General features: G+C 36.4%; 1 protein-coding gene across 2 annotated transcripts in view; it reads right to left on the bottom strand.

Moving 5' to 3' along the window:
- Positions 1-2,320: 2,320 nt before the first annotated feature.
- ACVR1C (activin A receptor type 1C) overlaps positions 2,321-20,968 on the bottom strand; it is a 74,259-nt gene continuing 55,611 nt past the window's right edge. Inside the window, exons 3-9 of one of the 2 annotated variants that reach the window (XM_037138328.2) lie at positions 20,111-20,350; positions 15,411-15,641; positions 11,315-11,482; positions 9,818-9,974; positions 7,791-7,915; positions 5,240-5,415; positions 2,321-4,587 (exon numbers count right to left, since the gene is read on the bottom strand). In XM_037138328.2, the coding sequence (XP_036994223.2) occupies positions 4,462-4,587; positions 5,240-5,415; positions 7,791-7,915; positions 9,818-9,974; positions 11,315-11,482; positions 15,411-15,641; positions 20,111-20,350 (1,223 nt within the window). In that variant the 3' untranslated portion in view covers positions 2,321-4,461. The remainder of the gene's footprint in view (positions 4,588-5,239; positions 5,416-7,790; positions 7,916-9,817; positions 9,975-11,314; positions 11,483-15,410; positions 15,642-20,110; positions 20,351-20,968) is intronic. The other variant, XM_037138329.2, reaches the window with a different exon arrangement.

Raw genomic sequence — 20,968 nt, 5'->3', positions numbered from 1 at the left:
TCACTGACCTCACCATGAGTGAGCAAATTACTTCAGCAGAAATAAAGAGTAGGATTTAATCATCATCATTAAATGGCACATTATGTAGTATACATTAAGGTAGCTTTAGATGTATTTTAATCATTTTCAAACTAGCAAATGCCAGGCATGGTGGGGCACATGGTGGCTGTTCCCACTGGGGTCTCGCAACAGTTCTGCTAATAACTAGCAATCATTTCATCTCCGATCCTTGGTTTCTTCATCTATAAAATATGGAACTGAATTATAAATGTTTTAATATCCTTTACAAATTCCAAGGTCTGGTTTTTGTTTTTCTCTGTGACATATCTGAAATAATTTAGACCACCAAGAGATTCTCCATCATTAGAAGGCTAAGTACTAGGATGATTAAATGAATAGCTGTTATTTTTTTAAATTAGAGACTAAAGATAATTTTGAAAGGCTTAGGGAAAAGGAGGTGTGAAAAAGAATGAAACATTAAAAAAGCTAAAGGGAAAAAAGTCAGATATCTGAAAATTTTCATTGAAAGGTTTTTGAAAAACTGCCTATTATAGAAATTTTTTAACCTTAACACTTTAATAATTTTTTTAATTTTCCAACTGACATTTTTTCCTATTTAGAAGAAGCCCTCAGAAGCAAAAAGATTACTGCCTTCACTAAATAGTGCATAAAGTCCAGTTTAGGTATTAATTTATGAAGGGAGCCAATATAAGGCATTGTCAAACATAGAAGTAGTGTGTTTCACAAAAGAACTGATATTTAGAATATCTTCAAAGACCACGACAACAGCATGTTAAGATACTAATTCTCAAACATTTCCAAGTACCTTAAAATGTTGTATTTGTAAATTTATTTAAAGGAATGATTATTGAAGACATCAACTGCCATCAACTCTACAGTAGTTATTTTCTTAATTTCATAGTGGAAAATAAAATGTCTATAATTTAAATAAATTTATTTAAGCAAAATACATTCCCACATTTATGTTAAATAATTAATCAAAAGCTATTTCCTGCAAAGCAATTTTACAATTGAGTTTTGTATAATGGCAAACGTGGGTTCCCCGCTTTCTGGTGATTTGCGAGGCAGTGCCCTGGTCCTTTTGCATAAACTCTAAAATAGCCCTGAGTTCTCTCTGCCCCATAAGTTACATGGTGGCAAAATTCCAGCATAGCAGTAGTTTTGTTTCATTTTGTTTAATGATTCTACTAAAGTAAAAATTAAATTACTATAAAATTTCTAACCTAATGAATCTATTGTAGATCTTCATTTTAAAATAAAGCTTATTTTTAAGTCTTCAGACACTGCAATTAGGATATTATTTTCATACAACCATAGAATTTAAAATGCAAAGTTAATTGAAAGTGTAAAGACAAAAAGCAAGTGCTACACCTAAATTAGTGCATGACACAGTCATATTTCACTTAATTTTCAAGTCAGAACATAAATTAACAATTCTAGATGTGACATGCCAAATATTTCAGACATAGGAGAAAGCACACAACAGAATCTGTACCAATTACACATATAGATGATAAGGCAACAAGTTCATGCTGAAATATTGACAACAAATTATGTTTCTCTTATTTTAAGGAAGTGATTGATGCTGCATATATATTCCATCACCACTTTATACAGTACTGAAATTTCATAAATAGCATTTTCCCAAGCTTTGTATTATACCCAAAGCCAAAATATTTGAAAGCAACAAAGAACACTTTCACTTTGAGTTTAAGAACAACATTTTTTAAAAATTCAAAAGAAATAAATATTACACAAAAGGACTCCATCAAGAACACATAATATGAAATTTTACAACATATATATAGTCAATTTGCCTTAACACTCTAAATTTCACCCTATTTTTGTGGAAATTTTCTGCTTCTAATGTTGAGAGTTTAAAAAAATTAGAACTTCTAACTTTTTCTAATCATTTATGTGAATCTAACCCATTTCTTAAAAAAATATACTTGGTAATTGAAACATAAAGCTATTCAGTTAGGAATTATAATTAGCCAACACAAAAACAAGAAAAACATCTCAAAACTGTACAGATTTCTCTGGAGTGAAAGTTGAACCAATAAAAATATGAAATTATATTTGGACACATCCAAATAAATTATAAACATAATGGTAAGGAAAATGGAGATGTTAAAACATCCTCACCCAACATGTAAATAAAAAAGGAAATATTATTCTTGTTTATTTGAAACTATAATACAACCATAATAAATAAATAATTTCATTCTCATATATGCAAAAACAATCTATGAGAAATAAACATAACAAGCAAGATCATTCTCTATATAACTTTTTAAAAAGCATTCACATATGCAACTTTAAAAACTGATTACATGATTTAAATTTTCTGGAATATCCAAATAAAGGTACTTTCTCAATGTGTTGCAATTTGAAAATAACTTGTCATATAGAACTCAAAACATTCTACTTTGTATTATACTTATTAGTCAATTTACTTTCTTTCCCCCCACAAAACTGCATTTCTGTTCTCATATCCAAATTAGACTTTAAAATCCCTGAAGGCAGAACCTATCTATCTTTTAACTTCCCTGTTGGGCCCCATACTGTGCCAAGTAAGATATGGGATGCCCCACATTAATTAAAGAATGAATAATTGCATGAATGAGAATGAAAGTATATACAAGCCACAGCTATCAGATTTTGCCTTTGATATCTCATCCAAGTCAAATGAATATGGAAGTTCAGTAATGTATTTGCACAGAGGAAGAAATTATAAGCACTACTGGTCTATGTGTATCCCTCAAAACCCTGTTACCCAAGTTGTGCTTTGCAGAACACTAAAATGTGGGATAGTAAAAGGTTTCCTCTTTTTTTAATAAAAGGGTCCCATGGTCAAATAATTTGGTGAATTCAGTCTAAAGAAATCCAAGTAACATTTCTTTACTCCTCAAAGCACACAACACACTAATATGCAGTATCATCTTCTAAAAAACTATTGAAAAGTTCTTTGGGTCTTCAATCATCTCAGTAGTGATGTGTTCTATGGAAAGGAGTTTAGAAAACAGTATTTTAGAATGATAAAAGATACCATGTTAAACTCCTTTACCAAAGGAGTTTATAGTTCTATAAATTCCATGTGCAATTATAGTTTTGTAGGAAATATTTCATGTTCCATGTATTATTCAGAATTCATCACTTCTGTCTCCACAGGAAGTAGAATAAACACTATATTATCATGAGCCTTGTGCAAGCACTCACTCATTTTGAAAGGGTGGAAAAATATCTATTTACAGTTACTGATGCTCTCTGTAGAACATGGTTGTTTTACTACATTTAAGATTCTAAAAATTTTTTTTCTCAAGATATCTCCTCTTCCTTTTCTGTTCTTTTCCTTCTGAGTGTGTATACAAAAGTAATAGGCATCTGAAAGACATCTTCTGGCAATGGATCTTTACGTTTGATTAATCTCTGGAAGTTTTTAGAAAACATTATTACTTATCTAATAAATAGGGTGACTATGAAATTTCTATGAAGAAAACATCAATGGATATTGTCCTAAGAATTCATGCAGGTCCATTATGATTCTGAAAAAAATAACTCAGTTTGTATTCTGTTTTACTAAACCACATATCATCATGAACAATGTTGTTCTGGCACACAGAGAAAAGTAGTTGGAATTAAAAGGACAGGAGGATGCCAGCTAACTCTACGGTGTGGACTGTCTCAAGATTTAGACCTACAACCACCCCACCACTAGCACTGTGACTTTGACACATTACTCCATGTCTCAGAATGTCAGGTATTTCACTTATAAATGAGAAAGTATAGCAACTTTAGTGGCTCCCAAACTGTTTTCTTCAGGGGGCACCATGTGATGGATTATAAAGAGTAAGGGAAGGGGGGGGACTGAGGGAGTGGCATCCTGACCTGGCTTCCATCCTCCAACTAAGCAGCTCCACTTTTCCATGTTTTATATACTAAAACATAGGACAATATTTAATTTTTTAAAAGATCTGCTTAATTAAAAAAATAGAGGATACCACAGATTGTATAATGGAAAGTTTTGGTTAGACGCAAAATGCTCTAATTCACATCTTTGATGAAGATGTTTGTTTTCATCTCGCTTTTCTCAACACATTTCTCCATTCATTCATACACTCCCGACTCAAGTAAAATAAAGCCTAAATGACATTTATTATTTTTATAGCTTATTTTACACTTTACAATAGCTTTCTTATTAAATAGATGAGTTGATGTGCTGCTTTTAAAAATATATTAAAAGACAACATGAAGATTGGATAGAGTCAACTCCTGCTTGATCTTAGTTATTTTTTCATGCTGCCTTTGAGCACTTAAATACTGAACTGCATTATCTTTGAGGTAGACAACAACAACAAAAGAGGGGCAAAAACATTCACATAAAGAGGAAAAATGAGAGAGAAAGCTGCAAGAGATTTCCTTTCCACATGGTTATCATCATTAGGCTTTGCAGTCTTCTTTGACACAAAGTTGAGAAATAGTCTTCTTTATACGGAGGGCCGTTAGGCGGGCTGCCCCGTTGGCATACCAACACTCGCGCATTATTCTCCCCATGACTCGGAGTGCCTTTAAGAGAGAAAAGCACAAAGACTTTACTCACACAGAACACACTACGAGAGAAGCAAAACCACACACACCCAGGAATTGATGCTAAGCTCTGATGAACAAATAGTATATTTAAAACAATATGAGGAGGTTAGGACATTTACACAATGGAATACTACTCAGCCATAAAATAGAATAAGATTTTTACCCATTGCGACAAAATGGATGGATCCAGCTCCTCTCTTCTTTTGACCTAAATACCTAAAAACTGTGTGTTGGAATAGCAACCCAAGACCAAAGTTACTTGGATTACTGAATCACACAATGAGCACAGATGTTGTTGAAAGTTGCCTAACCTGTAGGGGACTTTGAATAGCAAGAAATAAAGTCTTGTTGTGTAAAATCACTGGGATGTCAGGGTTTGTAAATGCCCCATAACTTTCACCATATATATATGAAAAGCGATATATATATGAAATGCCCCATAACTTTCATATATATATATATATTTGTATTTATATAATACGAATACATATAAATACATATTTATATATAGAATATATATTATTCCCTTTGTCTACTTCATTTCATACCTATATATATGAAATGAACTGGACACCTGTATTAAAGGAGAAGAACTATATGGTCTCTGACAATCCTCCCTGATACTTACCTCAAAATTGTAATAGAAAAAATATGCATAAGAACTTAGCCTTACTTCACAGCTTTGCCACTGGTTTGGGATACTTGGTCGAAACTTCTGGTCACAAACAACCTTCCTCATTTCCTCTATTGAGGGATCTGAAGGCACCATGTCATAATAAGGCAACTGGTACTCCTCAACAATTCCTATAAGAAATTTGTACAATAAGTATCCCCATGTGAATAATACACAAAAATGCCTAGTTTAAAATAATACCAATTAAATCTTCTAGGCACGAGTGTCACCACAGAAAACCAGAAAGTTGGGGTTATTAAAATTATGTTATCACTATGAAACTAAATATATAAATTTAAAGCACTCAGTTGAATAGTTATCATATAAGTTTATAAAATTTTATATTATAAAAAATTATATAATTTTATACATAATTCATACAAAAATTATATGTAGTTATTTTATGCAATACTTTTATATAGTTATCTGCCACATATCATATACAATTTATATGTAAATATATTAAATATATAATTTAATAATTATATAAAATGTATTTTATATTATGAAAGTTATGCAAATTTTGTTTTACCTAACATTCTATTATGTAATTTAAATGTAACACCTAAGTGCAAAATTTATAGCATGGCCTCATTGCTTTAGGAATAAAGTATATTTCTCCATTAAATAACTTTTCCAAAATAAAATAGCTTTCTCTTTTTGAAAATTGTTAGGCTATCTTTTAAAAACTAAATTTCTTACATTTGGATTTTAGAACTTCTTTACCTGAGACTGTTTCCAAGAAGCAACCAAAGTATATGAAGGTGGATGGTTCATCATGAAGGTTAATATTTAAAGAGTCTCAAATACAAAGACTAAACCTCAGTTACCAGAATAGTACTTGAATTCAAGAATTTCCTTATAAAATCATTTGAATTAATATAGTCTTTTTAATTGAAAATATTTAAGATGTAGCATAATATTAAAAATGAACTTCAAATCATGTTTAATTATGTTACTATTCTGACAGTTGAAGGAAACTTAAGGACAAAAACCAAAAAGCAAATCTAGACAAACAGCAATAAAATTTTAAAAAATAATGACAAACCTGTTTGAATCTTGCTATTTGCCAAGTATGTCCTAAGCCCTTTAAATGTTTTAACTAATCATTTCCCAAAACCACTGACTAAAGAAGGTACCATATTATCTTAATTTTACAAGGCAAGGAAACTGAGGCACAAAGAAAGGCATGACTCTGCTGAGGGTCACACAGCTAGTAAGTGGCTGATGCGGACCTGAATCCCAGGCTCGGGGACACCAGTGTCCATGTTCCACACCACTGTACTTGGCTTCTACAGATAGTTTCATCTCCCAGAATGCTTTGTTATCTCATCTATAAATAATGGGGAAAAGTTTGTCTTCTCATTCAAATACAATTTTAACTTGTAAGTTTTCCAATTTTTTAAAATGAGATCGATGTAAGACAAAATGAGATCAATACAAAATACAAAAAGTGACAGTATCTTAATAACGACAGTTCTTTCACTGAATGTTTGACGAGGAGCATGCTCTGTACTAAAAGCTTCACATAAATTAATTGAAGTAATCCATTAAATCCTCAAAGCCAGTGGAGTCAGTTTTTATTATTTCTTCATTTTACAAATGAGCAAAATGAGACTGAGTAACTTGCCTAAAGTCAGATGTTCGGGAAGGTGTTAAGCCATGTCTGTCTCAAGCCCTAAGTCTGTCTCACTTGAAAGAGAAAATTCTACCAGGGGTGTCCAACATTTTGGCATCTCTGGACCACATTGGAAGAAGAGTTGCCTTGGGCCATACATTAAATACACAAATACAGATGAAAACTAAAGAGCAAAAAACTGGTTTTAAGTAAATGTACAATTTTGTGTCAGGCCACCTTCATAGCCATCCTGGGCCACATGTGCCTACAGGCCAGAGGTTGGACACCCCTGCTCTACCACCATTTAACCCCAGCATTTACTTTTCTCCACTGATGGCAACAGTTCCATCAGAATGCAATTGTAGGGCTTCATTCTCTAGGATTCTTCCTCTCATTATTCATCTCTAACCTGCTGGGAACCATAGTCAGAAACTTCATCTTTGCTCACCACCAACCTCCACTTTATCCCCCACACATTACTCATCACAGGAAAGAAAAGAAAAGCCTAAGAATCAGAAGACTTCTGTTCAAGTCCTGTGGCCTTGACAAGCCATTGAACTTCTTTGGATTTCATTTCTGGCATAAAATAGGAATACAACTAACTGCATGCAAACTCAAATAAAAGTTTCAAGTGCTTCGTAAAGTGTCATTATGAAAATTAGAATATCAGGAGAACTGTCAACCCCCACCTAAGTGGTAATCATAATATAAAATCTCCGTTGTATGTAGGACCCTCCATTTTTACCACTTAAGAGTTATGCCAAAAGGTATTCTCTCAAATATTAAGAAACAATTCAAAATAGTGTTTAGGAAAAAAAAGATCACATCATATGTTGTATTCAGAATATCAAGGGAAGACAGATTCAAAGAATACGTGCAAATTCTTACCTCCAACTGAACACCTTCGGGCTATTTCCCAGTAAACTAGACCAACAGAATAGATGTCAGCTCGTTTGAAGGACTCAAAGATATTCACATTCATCGTATCATCAAGCATTTCAGGGGCCATATACCTTCAAAAACACACACTATTCAGATTCTGTGTATGAATTTATGGCAATCCAGTAAAACACAACCTTAATAAATCCTGATATAAAATATAAGTTGAGATAGCTTATATTAAACTTCACACAGGAATCTGAACTACAATAATAGAAAAAAATTAAATAATATAGTTATTGAATCAACCATAATTTAAAAAATATTTTAAATAGAACTAGGGGTCATCCCCTCATATTAGAGCATGAGTGCCAGGAGCCAAATACTTGGAAAGTACAAGCTGGAGGGGATTCAGTAAGCAAAACACTCAGCAGGAGAAATGAAACTCAATTTCCACCAGTAGCTTGTTGCCAAGGAAAGCTCCTGAGGGCAATGAGTACGTTTTATTCACATGGGCCCAGAGCTCCAAGCCAAGCAAGGCTCAGCAGCATTCCACAAATATCTGCTCTGAAGGAGCAATTTTATCACATATTGGCTTCAAGCAATATATACATCTCATATATTGGCTCCCACAAGATTACACTTTTGTTTTAACAGGACCAAATCAAAGTAATCTACAGTTCATTGAACCTGACTGAGCCTAGCTGTCCCAGGAAGATTTTGAGAACTTTTCAGAATATTCCAATGAGGATGCAGCACACTCCCAAACTGTTTTTACAAGGTTTAGATCCCCTAAGGGAATCCAGCATCCAAGGCTTTCCTGAGGGTCCCCAATGTGGGGACAGTCAGATAAGGCAAGTCAAAGCTTGCTTTTTATAAGGAAAAGAAAAGAGTTCCCTTCAGGCTGCCCAGTCTGAATGAACTGTCCTGAAGTGTTTCTGGGGTCTTACTAAAGTCTCCAAGGAAACAAGTGAAGGGACTCGGAGGAACTGGCCTGGATTCTCAAATATGGCTTGGAGGCCAACTATGCCAGCTTAGAAATTCTCTACCCTCAAGGGCCTTTAACAACTCCAGGAAATGTTTTGGTTGCTTCTCATTTCAAGGTCAAGAAATCTGGAATTGTGCCAAAGTGGAGCAGAGCCTGAAATACAAATAAAAGGAAATGGAAGCATGTTGGCCCTACAGCCACAGGCTGGCCATAGCAAGAAAACACCAGACATGCCACTACGAATGGACTTGTCCTGACGTGTGTGGTATACTCAGTTTTTTACCAACTTTCAGAGAGTTGGTTCCCTGAGAGTGGGAACTGCGTCCAAACTCTCTTTATCTTAGTACGCACCAACCTGGGAGACTTAACGGTAAATACCACTATAGGTAAATACATAAGTTGTTACATATATTTTCAATTTTTCAGAGAACACAATAGAGCATACATATATCAATATGGTGGACTAGCAAGGTGAAAGACTATTAATAATATTTATTATTGTTATGTATATGTTATACACATATATGTATATATACATGCTGTATATATGTATGTACATATATACCTGCTGTATGTATGTATGTACAGATATACACTTGTGTGTGCTCTATTGTGTTCTCTGAATATATATACATATATATGTATATAATTAATAGTCCCTACCTCTCTAGTCCACTATATGGATTCTGTATCTGTTGTTTAGAGCCTGGGCACCTGGAACTAGCCCTGAGTTTCACATTTATTAGGTATAAAGGCTGTAGAGGATGTACGCTGCATGTGGCACACTAAAAACAACACACCACCATCTTACTCACCAGTCCTCACCATCGGCCAAATTCGACTTTCTATATGACCAAAGTGTCAACTCTCCTTGCCCTTTAACCATTGTGCCACTAATTTTCCAGTGTCCCAGAGAAGACTTTTTGTCTTCTTGGGCCTGATGACTTCCCATTTGGACCTGCTGCCCCCCTCGCTACACAGATCCCAGGCACTCATGCTCACAGGGCAGTCATAAGTCTTACTGTGCTACCACAGTGAGTTACCCCACCTTTTGGTTCCCACTTTAGGATTCTGAGGTATGTCAATAGTGTTCAGGACTGAGTCATGCTTCACAGCCAGTCCTAAGTCTGCTATGGCACAAGTTTCACATTTCTTCACTAAGATATTCTTTGATTTTATATCTCGATGAGCAATGGCAGGTTTACCTGTGAAGCATAAGAAAAGCATATTCACTTTCTTCATTACCGAAGATGCAATCTCTCCAAAAGGATTTGAAGACTTGGCTCGAATGTTACCTAAAGAAGTCTTCGTGGACCACCCATTTGTTATCCTGGTCATTCTCCATCAGAGTGTCCCATTTTGCCTTCTTTATAGCTCTTATCACTATCGAAATTGTCTTGTTTTTTTTCATATGCATGTTTAATTATGTGTCTCTCTCAGCTAGACTATAAACTGCATAGGGGCAGAGACTGTCTCTTAGTCATCACCATGTCCCCAGTGCCTAGATCACTAGGTAACATTTAGTAGCCACTAATATATGTTTGCTGAGTGAACAGAGAAAAAATTAGCATTACTATGTCCACATAAAAACAGAGACTATTCTCTTATAGAACAAGTTTCAAACTACTACCTAGATCAGCCGTTGTCAGAGGAGACCCTAAAATCCCTGGGAGTCCTTGAGACTGCTTTCCAACTACATATCTGTGTGAAGTCAACTTTTCTTCACATACTTCAACCAAAACAACATATTAGAACAGACTGAATAAAGAACAGCTATGAAAATCCAAACAAAGAGATTCACAAAAAAATGCAAAACAAAACCATAATTTTTACCAGACTGGTTTTTGTGTTACAAAGAAATTACGTAAATTTTTAAAAATTGTTAGTGCTACTATTTAATTGGTTAAATAATGATTGTTGCTTTAAGTAAATTGGCATTTTTTTAAATTCTTGATTTTAGTTCTAATACAGTAAATATTAATAGACATAATTCACATATATAAAATCTTTCATGAGTTTTCAATAATTTTTAAGAGATTAAAAGGATCATGAATCCAAATTTGAGAACCATTACCCTGACTAGGCTAATGACTTTCTAGTGCCAATTCCCTATTAACTTAATAAATAGAAAAGACAATGAGTATCACTTGGCCTTCAAGTACATAATATGTAAATATTTTTTTCAAGATCACATTACTCTTTCCAATTATTTTAATTATCAAAGGTAAACATTTACACTATTTGTATTTTCTGAATATAAAGCACTTGCCACCAAAGCAAGACCTCCCGGGCATACACGCTAAATGGCAAAGATGGAGTCACCAGGAATAAAAATATTATTATGGATGATACACAAAACGACATGGATGCTGATGAGAGTTGGTGCTGTGATGACAAAATCTTCAGCTTTATAAAGTACCTTCAGTGTTTCTTTACATTTGATCATTATACTGAAGAAAAGTGCAACTAAACACTCAAATACAACTTAGTGTTTCTATCTTGATATTGAAGGGGAAGAAAATGGAAAGAAAATACAAATACGTACCTTGTGTACCAACAATCTCCATGTGAAGGTGGGCCAGACCACTAGCTATTGAAAGTGCCAGTTTGATCATCCCAGCCACGGTCACTATGTTTCTATTCAAATAGTCATACAAGGAGCCCTGTTCGTGATATTCCAAGACAAGCCAAAGTTGAGTCCAAGTTCCATTATCTAACAGGAAAAGAAATTCGTTGCTATAAATATACATTGAGAAAGAAGCCAAAGGCTTTTAATAAATGTCAGTATTTAAAGTAAATCTATATCATTAATGAAGCAAAGTTAATTCCTTCATGGAAAATGCTTACATTTTGAGTCAGTAAAGTAAAAATTCTTAATGAGTTTCTGAAGACATTGATATATTACAACCAGTCACATGTACCCACCATAGCTACCAGAAGCAGCAAGGCAGAGATTCTAACTGAGCAACTCTTTCATATTCCCTCTGTATCAACACTTTGCTGGTAGTGGCAACCAGATTACAGGAGGAACTACAGAGAGATGCATTAAGGCATAGTGTTGAGTTATAAATTACTCTTGAGGTTTTAAAAAAGATTATACTAACAAAAACGGGTCAACAAATTTACACAATGTATGCTTACTGTTCTGGGAGTTCTAACATTCTAAGAATCTTCATGTTGTTCGCTTTTCAAATATGAAATTGATGATTTCCCCCAAAAGCTTCCATTAAAAGCCAAACACAATGACTAGACATTTTCAAATAATTCACCCCATTTAACCAAAAGCTAATTGAGCTTATGAAAGATTTTTAGCAGAAGAGAAATGAGCCTAAAACTTCTCTAGCTCTTAGAGTTCCTGCAGTTATCTTTAGTTCCCAGATAAAGTGCCTACAATAGACCTGGGCAGTCCTGACCAGTTCTGATGCCCAGAGAAATGAAACTGTAATGAATATTTGCTAAGGAAATTTTTATGCAGTGTTTTATGTACACAAGCTCCTCATTATCCAAACCTTTAATCTCCAAATCCAGTGGTGAAAGAATTTCCTAGTAATGAAAAAATCAACACAGCATGGTAAAGTTCACTGATACACTGACCTCATATAAAACTAACCCTTACTCACACCTCTCTCCCAGACTAACACCAGTGGCTATCTTTGCCTTCGCACATCAATGTCTTTGTCAGACAGTTGACTAAAAAGTGAAACTGTAAGTGTTACAAAAGATACAAAAATGCGTGATGACGAAAGTGATAGAGACATTTAGAATCAGGCACAATGCCACTGACAAGTAAGCCATGGACAGAGACAGACCAGTAACTGAAGAAGAGAAAATCAAGAACACTCTTTCTTGTGTATATTATTTTATAATCCAATAAACATTATGATTAAATTATTCCATCAAGATAATCCATATAACTACAGGTATTACTGCTTTTACCATATTGCTAATTAATTTAACCCTGGAGTGTCAAACTCATTTTCACCAGGGACCACATCAACCTCACAGTTGCCCTCAAAAAGCCAAATGTAATTTCGACTCCTTAACTGTTAAGGAGTAGTCACACTTATGCAGTCCTAAAATTATTTCGGCCCTTTGAAAGCAACCGTGAGGCCAATGTGACCCCCAGTGAAAATGAGTTTGACACCCCTCAAACCAGCAGGGAGTTTAGTAAACATTAAGAAGGAAAAGAACTTCTTAACAGTTTAATAAGAAATGTTTCATTTTCAACAGGCTGTATATATTTTGAAAGAATTTGAAAAGAATCTCTTCGTTAAGCTCATCTTGGCTTTACTCAGTTTCTCTCTGGCAAATCAGATAAGACAAATTATCAGCCAATGAAATCACGGACAAAATGTACAATAACTAGGCTTCTCTTTTGCTGCCTAATTAATAATGAGTATTTTCATGATCCTGATTATATAAGATAAAAATAATCATAGATTTTCAATGTTCATAGGTATTGGTGCATACTGGATATCCAGAGATAGTTTGTTTTTTAGATAAAGGTCATGAGTTCTACCTCCCAAAGTTCTTCATGCATTACTGATTCGAATTAAAAAAAGTTGACTGGAGATTTGCTCACCTTTTTTCCCTGTGTCCCTGTAAAGAAACTATCTCACAGTTAAATTAGTAAAAGCTATGCAAAAAGAGAAACAAGAGCATGAGTAATCCACAAAGTTTATATCCAGTCCCTGATTATTTAGGTCTTTTATCAATATTATTTAAATACCAGAAAGTTGACACTCTGTCTTGTTCCACAAAACTCAAAAAGTAAAACCATTTGGAGCTGTTAATATTAAATCTCAAGATATAAATTATACTCAGAGTACATTAATAGAAAATTTCACTAAAATTGTCTGGCTTGCTACCATTCCCATAATGTTCACAGAAAGCTTGAGACCTGGAGTTTAAGCCTGCTGTACATATGAAAAAGCATAGTCCTAGCAAAGGTGAATATTCAGCTAGCATTTACTGATATATTTGTATCAATTATCGAACTACTGCAATATTTCTGTCTTGATTAGTTATGAGCTGCTATTGAAAACTCACAGTGTTTCAGGGTTCTTAGGGTATAATCTCAGCAGTGGAATTGCCAGGTCAAAAGGCAGTTTCATCTTTAGTTTTTTTGAGGAAATTCCATGCTGTTTTCCACAGTGGCTGCACCAGTCTTCATTTCCACTAACAGTACACCAGGGTTCCCTTTTCTCCACAACCTTGTCAGCACTTGTTTGTTGATTTGGTTACGATGGCCATTCTGACTGGTATGAAGTGGTATCTCACTGTGGTTTTAATTTGCATCTCTCTGATGGCTAGTGATGCTGAGCATCTGCATATGTTTCTGGGCCTTCTGTGTGTTCTCCTTGGAGAATTGCCTCTTTGGGTCCTTTGCCCATTTTTTAATCAGGTTGTTTGTCTTCCTAGAGTGAAGTCATATGAGTTCTTTATATATTTTGGAGATCAAACCCTTGTCTAAGGTATCATTGGCAAAAAAGGACACATGGACAAAATAAAAGGCAGGTAAGATCAAGGGTGGGAAGTGGGAATGGCTGGGGTGGGGGAAAATGGAGACAATTGTACTTGAACAACAGTAAAAATAATGTAAAAAAAAGAGACAGAGAAAATTTTCCAGTGTCATTCCTTTGACCTGGACACCCAAAGCAACCCCCCCAACCCAGCACACACACACACCCCAAGACACTTCTAGATCTCTTTTTTTATATATTTTATTGATTATGCCATTACAGTTGTTCTATTCCCTCCTTCATTCCCCTCCACTCTGCACACCCCTCCCCCACCATTCCCCCCCTTTAGTTTATGACCACGTATCTCAAGTTCTTTAGATTCTATATTTCCCATACTATTTTTACCCTCCCCCCTATCTATTTTCTATCTATGGTCTATGCTACTTATTTTCTGTACCTTCTCCCCCCTTCTCCTTCTCCCACTCCCCTGTTGCTAACCCTCCTTGAGATCTTCCTTTCTATGGTTCACTCCTGATCTAGCTGTCCTCTTAGTTTGCTTTTGTTTTAGGTGTGGTTGTTAATAACTGTGAGTTTGCTGTCCTTTCACTGTTCACCTTTTTTTATCTTCTTTTTCTTAGAGAAGTCCCTTTAACATTTCATATAATAAGGGCTTGGTGATGATGAACTCCTTGAACTTGACCTTATCTGAGAAGTACTTTATCTGCCCTTCCATTCTAATTGAAAGCTTTGCTGGACAAAGCAATCTTGGATGTAGGTCTTTGGATTTCATGACTTGGAATACTTCTTTCCAGTCTAGATCTTCTTTCTAGATCTCTTTATGACCAATCAACTAAAGGGATGAAGCCCAGTACGGCATGTTTCTCCCAGGACTCTGTTTCAGTTGAAGCTTCTGATCTGATTGGGTGGTTCACCAGTCAGTCATCAGGTATTTCAAATATCAACCTGGCTACAGTAACCTCGGGATCTCCTATCACAGGTTTGCTCTGTTTTATTGTATGGTTATGCACATTTATCTGTTGAGAAGAGGAAAGAAGTTTTCTTCCCTCAATAAAGAAATCAGACTTTTATGTAGACATTACCAAAACAAAAAGATGATTTATTCTCACCTGAGAACAGACATAACACTTTATTTGTTGAAACCAATGAGACTGAAAATACCTTTGTTGTCAGCAGCAATGAAACCAAGGATGTTTTCATGTCTCAGCATCACCGTCTGATAAATTTCTGCCTCTCGAAACCAAGATCTTTCATCCCTGGAGGAGAATATCTTCACAGCCACATCTTCCCCACGCCATCTTCCATGCCAGACCTCACCAAATCTGCCTTTTCCTACTATTTCCTGAAGCACAATCGTCCTGGCAATTGTTCTTTGAACCAACAGAGGTAAACCTAACCAAGGAAAAGATGGAATTGGTGCTTAAGAACAAGAAGTGCCAGAAAACAACTGTTGGGATGACCATGCCTTTCACATAAAAAAAAGTGAAATTTTAAACATTTTAATAATTTTACTAATTTTTAAGAAATAAGGACCCTTATACCAAACTTTAAATGGCAAAGTATACTGAAAGAAATATTCCAAATTCTTAATATGAACTTCTGTTCTCATATCACAAATAAACTTTTCTTGAACATAACCGGCTGCTGCAGATATCTGATTTTAAAAGTTGCCACAGATCTCCCTGATTTGTGCACTAAAGCCAGTCAGGTGACTAAGTATACAAAAGTATTAAAAAATGCTGGTAGCCTTTAAAATAAAATATATGGTTCCTAATACAACTGGAAATTCAGATGAATTCTTTGAGCTTTTTGTAAACACCAAATTAAAATCAGAAAGTGAAGAATCAAATTCAACAAGCAAGTAAGATATCCATGTTATACTAAAAGCAAGGTACCATCATAGAAAATATCAAATGGATATTTTCTGTGGAATAAAAAATTCAAAGAGTGCATGTAAATATTATATTCTTTTAATTAATAACTCTACCTCTATAATTCTATCCTAAAGATTTGATACAAATGCAAACCAAATCATCCCAAAATGTTTAATGTATCATTATTTATAGAAAACATAAGGAAAAGTGTCTGACAATAGAAAATTGTTAAATATAGTGCAGAGATTAAGAGGACAAATAAGAAGACCCCAGGTTCAAATTTCAGCTTTTCATTGGTAACTAACCATGGGCAAGTTTTTTAACTTCTCGGAGCTTTCGCCTCCTTGTCTGGAAAACAGGAGGCAATAACATCACCTGTCTCACAGGGACACTGTGAGAATTAACAAGCATGTTAAGTACATAGCACAGTACTTACCATATCACATACTCAGTAATCATTAGTCCTTAATATTACATCATAGGCCAAATAATTTAAGGCCAATAATAATGACGCTTCTTATGAAGAGGCATTTCTTAATGATATGGGAAAATACTTTTGCTGTGTTATATAAAAAAGCACATAAATTATACCCACCTAACTAAGTGTACCTAGTTATTAAACACATGCACAGGAAAAAGACAGAGAGGAAAATATACTGAATGCTATTTCTATATAGTGGAATTGAGGTAAATTGTGATAAGCTTCTTTCTAACTTTTAATTTCTACAGTGGGTATTTATGACTCATAATTAGAGGAAAATAGTTAAAGAGGTTCCAGTAGAATGTATTCTGGAAAGTCATGTTTAGTTGTTGCCACTGCCCTCGATAGCTCGGAAACCCTCAGAGCAAGACTGTGTGAGCTCCTGCAGGACTCACCCCTGCTCCTGACATGAGCCGTGGTTTACTCACACGTTCTCATCATCGTGAGAAGCATCCACCATGACTAAAGAAGCACAGACCACAAGTTGGCCATTATGAGTCTCAACAATTAGTCACAAAGCCCCACAGCCAGAAAGCATCTGGTTCAAATTTGTCACTTTAGGGAGGAGAAAATTGGGGGCTTGCAGTCATTGTGGACTGGCCCGGGAATAAACTGCTAGTGGGAGGCAGACTCACAACTAAAACAGTGATTTTAGTCCAAACTCTTGCTCCCTCGCCGTTTAAAGGATATGATGCATTGCTCCCCTGTTGGGAAGATTTCTAGCAGCAAACTATATGCACTATCTTTGCAGGCTACAGTCAATTTTACCACTTGCCCACATACAATAAAAGTGGTACTAACAATCATTAGGCCAAATCACAACTCCAATCTCTCTCCTCCTTTCCCCAGCTTGCACACACACTCACACACACACACATCACCAACAGCAACCATTACCAATCACAAAGCAACAATATTTGGCTGGAGAACTAGAGAAGCCAATGTTTGCAAACTGCAAATCGATCAAGCACATGATCAATGCCATGGACCAGGGACAAAGAAAGACATTACCTAAAGTACTCAGCATAGCAATTAAGGTGAAACAGTAAAACTCAATGAAAGTGGTCTCAGTATCTTTCAAAGTAACCACCCAAAATAATTGAATTCTTCTGTTACACACTTAGAGATTTCATTTGAAGATTCACACACATTGCTTTTCCTCATAGGTTCATTTTATACTCTCATAGGGGCTGCTGTCTGATGGTGCCTGTCTGATGGAAAGGCACCTTTCACAATGTCACCATCCATCAGAAGTGTTACACCATGAGAGAAAAGCAGCAACCCATCCAGTCTCTTAGCAGCCACCTGAGACACAATCCACTCTCAAAGGCAGCCCAGGAAAACACCAGTCCATTTTCTTCTCTTACAGGCATTACATGTCTTTGAAATTTGTCCCTGACCAGGTCAAGGATAAGCTTCACAATTTTTGTTTCTCGACATTTGACAGAGTTGCCTCTCAGTTAAGGTCACTGGCCAATTAAGAGAAGCAGAGGGAAGCCAAGCTGCCCGATCCCCTCCCTAGGGGCGAGCATTTGTGACAGAAGCCTGAGTGCAGATGGAGCCATCTCTGGTTATCGGAGGCAGTGCTGCCGTCACTGAGTCTAAGACGAGGTCACTGCCAAGTATATGCAGCTGACTTAGGGAAAAAGTGCCTAAAATTTTTTCAGATTGCTCATTTAAAAAGTCATGCATGCATGGGTACATTTACAGCTTTCTTTTTAGGAGAGATCTTAGACTAAGTGAAAGAAGAGAGTCCAGTAGCCAGTAAATCCAGAGTTGGATTTAAAGATGCACAAAAACAGGAAAAAGTTAATGTTAATTTTTTATTTTATGCCCTGGCTCATGATTACTTTCTTAAACTAAATATACAGTCCCCTGTTATAAAATCTCCATTACACGTACTTGAAAGGAAAATCCTTGGTCATATTAAAAGTATTCAAAGAGTTGCTCTAAAATACACATTTTAGCCTAACATTTCAGATGAACTGAAATGCCTTGGTGGTAATTAAGTAGCTGGTTACTTAATTACTTGAACCTCAAAAAGAAATTATTTCAGGTTTCAAGGAACTTGGCACAAATCAGAACTCTCTGCGCACATAGTCTGTGCCTGGAATGTTGCCAGTGCTCCAAAAATCATGGCACAGCGGGCTTCAACATGTGATACCCAAGGAAGGGAAGGGGACTGAATCTGAACAAGTCTGACTTTTAAAGAAAGAATGCCATCTTTCTATTCAATAATTTAATTTTGACTTTAGTTTTATAAACTTTGCAATTTGGAGACATTTTTCCAATACTCTTTCACTCAGGATACACCACCAAATATATGTGGTAAGAGCATAAACAGTGAGATCTGGGCTAGAGAGAGAGCAGGCAACCTTGCCCAGAAGCAGCAAACTGGCTGGGCTCTCTGGGCGACATGATTAGGCCTCTCTTTCCTGGTTTCCTTGGTGAGTCCATAGCTGCATCATGTTACATATGAATGCTCATAGAGATGCTAATAATGGCCCTCTCTTGTTTGCTCCTGTCATTCGTGCCTGCCTAGATGCTCCTACAGACCAGGGGGAGCTCCTTAAAATCTGTTTGGGATAATCATCCTTAGTGATCCTTCCAAAGCAAGGGGGGAAGCAAGAGTGTATGAAGTGGCTCACCTAGGCTCGCCCTAATTCGTATTTCTGCAACACCACACGCTGACAGGATTTCCGGGAGTATACCTGAGAGCAAGGAACCTGCTGCCATTTTAGGGAGCTTGTTATTACAGGGGAGAGACTCTGCTTCATCACCAGAAACCCCAAAAGCCCTCAGATGCTTTGTGCTATGAGAAAGGCTCATTTAGGCCAACACGACCTGGTTCTGGAGTTGCTTCACCAGGGGTTCTGGAGCTCCGTTAAAGAGGAAAAGAATTATCGCACAACCTTGGCAGCAAAAGCCAGCCCAGGGATGCCAGGCTGTTCCCTTTCATCTTTTGTTTCTATGCTTTAAGAACATATTCTTGACTTTGATTTTGGGCCAGCCCCCTGGTAATTCCACCCACACATCCCAAGGGTGCCTACAGATTGTGAAGACCTTCATAACCACAAGCAAACATGCTCTTTGCATAACTGAGTTCTCTTCCCCAGAATTCAACTCCTTAAACACAGTAATTCCTTCATGCCCATAAAACAGTATCAGAAGAGCAACAGTAATTATGGCTAATCATAATGGAGGGGAGGAAAGAGCAGAGAAACTCTTTCTTGCTTTAGAAATAAATTCGGAAGGAGTGCCAGAATGAGAATCTGAATACCTAAAGGCACAAAAGCCAATTGAAACAACTTAATTCTTTAGGCCACGATGGGTTTTTTTCTCTTCAACAAATCCTACAGCAAGCTTCTATGCCAGAACTCACCTTGTAGCACAAGCGTTTTAAACGATGGAACTCGTAATATGGGGGCTCTTTCTGTTAAAAAAATTCTTTTTATTTATTTTGAAATAAGAGCTTCCTTACTGGAAAATGAACCACAGGCACATACCAGATCCGGATCCAGAGGCGGTCACATCGTAAATCAGATCTTTCAGAGTTTTCCCAGCATTTACCAGATTGCATTCAGACAGGGCCTCCTCCACATTCTGTCTCTTTTTCTTGCGGCGTGTGCACTGTCGGCCTTGGCGTGCCCAAATGGTCAGCACTGCAGCCACGGACAGGAGGCAAACTGGCACAGTAATGACAACGGTCAGCTCCATGGGTCCGAGTTTTGGGGCATTGGGTGATGCTGCAGTTAAAAAAATAAAAGAACATGACTATAAATCAACTCATTAAAAGCATTTTAGATATTGGAGATGCAGTCACCAAAATTTCACATCTACGGTGTGCAGTAAACAGTGTTCACTTATGTCAGTTGACAAAGGCTCTGTACCATAAGCAAAGATGGAGAAAGGGAGCCAAGATTATGCCACAGCTAGGAATGGTTATGCTGCAGCTAGGAATGGTTGTCGACAGAGCGAGGGGGATGCCACTTTAGATGATGTGGTCAAAAAGATACTGGGCCATTCGAGGGAGCAACAGTGGAAGGTGTCTCAGGGAAGTGCGTGCTGGGAGAGGGACAGCAAGTGTGAGGTGCCCAAGAAAGAGCCCTACTGGTGTGTTCAGGACAACCGAGGCCTGGAGTGCAGTCAACAAGGAGAAAGAGAGAAGGGAATGGGGCGAGGAAGTAATAAAGAGAAAGATCACGTGAGGTCTTGCAGGCTAAAAGGACAGTGGATTTTACTCTAAATGGAAGCTGTTGCAGGATTTTGAGCAGGCAAATGAAATATGATCCAACTCGTATTTTCTGTGGCTGCTGCATGAAGACACTAGGGGCACAAGAGTAAAAGCGAAGAGACAAATTAGA

The sequence above is a fragment of the Artibeus jamaicensis genome, unplaced genomic scaffold, assembly GCF_021234435.1.
Source record: "Artibeus jamaicensis isolate MK-2021 breed Jamaican fruit bat unplaced genomic scaffold, CSHL_Jam_final contig_1832, whole genome shotgun sequence".
NCBI classification, from domain to species: Eukaryota; Metazoa; Chordata; class Mammalia; order Chiroptera; family Phyllostomidae; genus Artibeus; species Artibeus jamaicensis.
This window is presented reverse-complemented; position numbering and strand designations above follow the sequence as displayed.